At 52.0% G+C, this 3,655-nt stretch overlaps 1 protein-coding gene across 1 annotated transcript; it reads right to left on the minus strand.

Annotated features, from left to right (window-relative positions):
* Nucleotides 1-1,288: 1,288 nt before the first annotated feature.
* LOC125519109 lies at nucleotides 1,289-3,064 on the minus strand. The gene is made up of 4 exons (XM_048683988.1): nucleotides 2,926-3,064; nucleotides 2,177-2,445; nucleotides 1,701-2,072; nucleotides 1,289-1,540 (listed from the first exon to the last, which is right to left on the minus strand). Exons 1-4 carry the CDS (start codon nucleotides 3,062-3,064, stop codon nucleotides 1,451-1,453), a joined length of 870 nt encoding a protein of 289 aa, XP_048539945.1. The 3' UTR covers nucleotides 1,289-1,450.
* Between the last annotated feature and the right edge of the window lie 591 nt (nucleotides 3,065-3,655).

Here is a 3,655-nt window from a genome sequence, read left to right on the forward strand (position 1 = left end):
TAGGCCTCTTCCGGTGCTCCACCGTGTACGGATGCTAAGGATGCCTCAAAAGCCAAAAAATGATGTGGCAAATCTATTAAAGAGGAGAGAGAGTATTATGGTGACCCAGGAGGAAACGGTTCTAAGCACGTGAACCTATGCAAAGTACCTACTGACCAATGCATGAAGGAGTTTTATTGATAAAGAATTAACTAAACCAAGCTTAGCAACAAAAGCTAAGTACCCATGCATTGGGGACATTAGTTGCCAAGACAATTAATGCAGTTAGCACCTCACCTTAGCACCAATGCATTGCAGGAGGTCTTAGGAGCCCCCCACGAGACGATCGAGTCATCACTCGTGAATGGCCGGTGGCCCACATAGCCATGCACAAGTGCCAGTTGTTGGGTCCCTAGTGCTTAAGGGTCTAGGGAGGAGGCCTCAGGGTCACCACATTTGTCAAGCTGGTCGGTCCTGAACGGTGGCACACACAACTGGTTCTTGGTGGCACCAAAAACCATGAAAATGAGCGTCATATAAAATACGCCATCTGCCATAGTCTGGCAGCCTCCCATTTGCCGAGCTGCAAGGCAAGCTAGTCGTAGCCTTCAATGGCTTGCCATGAGGGCTTCAGGATGCCGCAGAGCGTGAGGAAAACGAGGATGAAGAGGTAGAATGTGAGATGTCCCACTAGTGATTGTGATAGACGTTGGCGAAGATGTGGGGGGGGGGGGGGGGGGGGGGGGCTTGAACATGACAAGAGTGTGTCATCTGAGAGACCATAATAGGCCATGGCGGTTTCATTTTTTATGAGGCGTCGATGAGATTAGTTGAATTTCAATAATTTTGGTGAACACCAAAATATTACTATCCACACTGCTTGAGTCGGGTTTATGGTCCTATTTTGTTGTTATGGACCCGTTTAACTGGCGAACGTTCACCGAGAGAGGTGACATTTGCGAACCATGTCGCTAGCCATTTTATTTGTGAGAGACAGTAAAGCGACATGATAGTTTCTGTCAGAAAAGAGATCTCGTCTCAAAACTAAACCGCCATAAAAAAAGGTTATTTGCCATCCTCTTCGAACGTCAGCCAGAATAAGATTTCCGTTGTGCTCTTCACACCCTGGGCTGTCTTAAGAATATGCATCGGTATACTATATACCCATACCACCACGCAGCTTTTTTCCCCCCTTTACTTTCCCCTTTCTGCCACGAATACCACGCAGCGCTTTATCGTGCGCATGGCATAGCATATGGTGCGCCATCCAGGAAAGAAAAGCAGCGACTTTTAGCCTAGGAACAGAAAGGAAGACAAAGAAGGTGGCCAAAATAAAGGAAGACGAGCTTTGTTTACAGAGGATTAGCACTGAAAGACAGCGAGGAAGGAGGAGAAAAATGAAAAGCTTCATCGGCTCTGCGATACTGGCTACGGCTACTACCACTACTACAGATCAAAAAGAAAAAAACTTCTAGCATAAAGCTCCTAAAGCCGCCATCATGGCGAGCCCTACCACCAGCGGCGCCATACCGGGCCGAGCCAAAGCGGCTCCGCCCACGTCCTGCAAAAGATGAATCAAAATGTCAAAGAGTGAACAGGAAAATCGGAACGGTGAGTGAAATGTGGGAGCAGATCAATGGAGGTTGACGGAGCATGAAAAGAAGCAAAAGGGAGGAGGTAAAGGAGAAGACGTGGGTGGTGGAACCGGCGGCACTACGCACCTGCCGCTTGACGCCGGGCGCGGGCATGGGCAGGATGGTGGCCGTGTCCCTCACGCCGCGCGGGACCGGCACGGCGGGGCTGCTCTCGATGACCGGCGCCCCGCTTCCGGAGTCCGGCGCCGGCGCGTAGGATGGGGATGAGGCTGGTGCGCGCGCGGGGCCCGCCGACCACGGCGCGAGCGCCGGTGCGTGCGCGCCACCACGGGCCCGCCTCTCCTCGCCTCGGCCCCGCTTCCACCGCTCCGTCGGCAGCCTCGGCCTCATCTCGTCGTCGTCGTCGGCGCCGGTCACCGGAGGCGGCGCGGAGAGCGGTGACTGCACCGGCGAGGGGTCCGGCACGATGAAGCTCAACGGCACCTTCTCCTCATGCAGCTGCGCACCCCATTGCCGCAAGTAAACGCAGTGTTATATTCACGTACGTGACGTGAAGACATCCATAATTCGATGCTACAACTAAGCTGTACACACGCACGTACCTTGAATGCTTGCGACGGGCGCAGGAGCATGGAGCAGAGCAGCAACGCGAGCAAGGAGGAGGAGGAGTAGCATTGCACGGTGGAAGCTCCCATCTCTTCCTTCCACAGCGCTTGGCCTACTCCTCGTTGCTTGTGCAGTTGCGCTTGTGCTGCCGCTTGGTTCTGGAGCTCGAACAAGTAGCCGTGGCGCGACAGCGAGTGGTGGGAGTAAATACGGAGCGAGGAGGCACCGCACCGCACATGGTGATGGTGGTGCCTGGCGCACTGACCTGCAGTGCAGTGCAGGCAATGGCACAAAGCATAAAGCCCAAAGCCCAAACTGGTAAGCGAGTAAAGCCTGTAACAAACGAACAAATTACCAAAGCACGGACGCCTGGCTTTCGAGGGCCTTTTCAGCGTGATGATGGGAGGAAAGGTTATGTTAATCGATCGGCGCCTAGATTCGCGATTAATCTGTAGCTAATCGTTCGCACGCACCCGGTGACACGGACGAGCAGAAGGTGGCGGAACAGGGACTGACTGGGAGTGTGCAGCAGCGGCGGCAGCCGAGCGTGGGAAGGCAGCGCAGTGGGGTTTTACCTTTTGGTCGCGGCTTTTTGCTCGGTGTTTCGAATCCGGGCGGGATGATTCCGACGAGCGCGCGTGGAGTTCGAGGCGCTTTCCGGGCCCGATAATTGTGACATGAATGGCTGGCACGCGCACCACCACCGTCGTCAACTCTCCTCGCCGCCGCTGTCCCGGTCACCAACGACGGTGGGCGGGGTCCGGCTGGGGTTTCGCGTTTTTAACCGCTTCTTGGTGTCCTTGCGATGCAATGCGCCCGAGAGAGCCCCGCAGCGGTGGCTGTGGCGGTGGCGGCATGCGATGCTGCTGCTGCTCGCCTGTCATCGCGCATGATCGATCTTTTTGGATCGACAGCGTTATCCGTTAGGAAGCGTGCGTTGCACATCGTCCTAACAAGAAGCGAACGCGCGAAAGGCGCTCTATCATGGCCTCATGATGCGTCCGAGTATACATGCATAGCTGCGAATCCACTTACAATGAAACGAATCATTGCAGCGCACTCTTGGTGGATTTGGTCTAGAGACGAACAGAGTTATCGGTGATTGGATGATTAAAGAGCAAAAATAAGTAGTAGCGGAACAGCAGCTACTCTTATTAGTTACTACTTCCTTGGTATGAGTTTATTAGTCTTCAAATTTTGAGCATAAATTTTATTTGTAAAATAGTATATGTGGTATTTTTGCTTACATGTATTGTTGAATTTGTATTTGAAAGAAGTTTCAATTGTATTATTTTTTGCTTACATATATTGTTGAATTTATATTTGAAAGAAGTTTCAATTGTGTTATTTTTGCTTACCTATAACTCATATTTTACACAAATGCATGGTCAAATTTTGCCTCAAAAAACGAGGAGCCTAATATACAGGGGGGGGGGGGTACTTTTTTCACTTTTCTATTTCGTTCTTTTTCTTAT

This window comes from Triticum urartu, chromosome 7 (genome assembly GCF_003073215.2).
Source record: "Triticum urartu cultivar G1812 chromosome 7, Tu2.1, whole genome shotgun sequence".
NCBI lineage: Eukaryota > Viridiplantae > Streptophyta > Magnoliopsida > Poales > Poaceae > Triticum > Triticum urartu.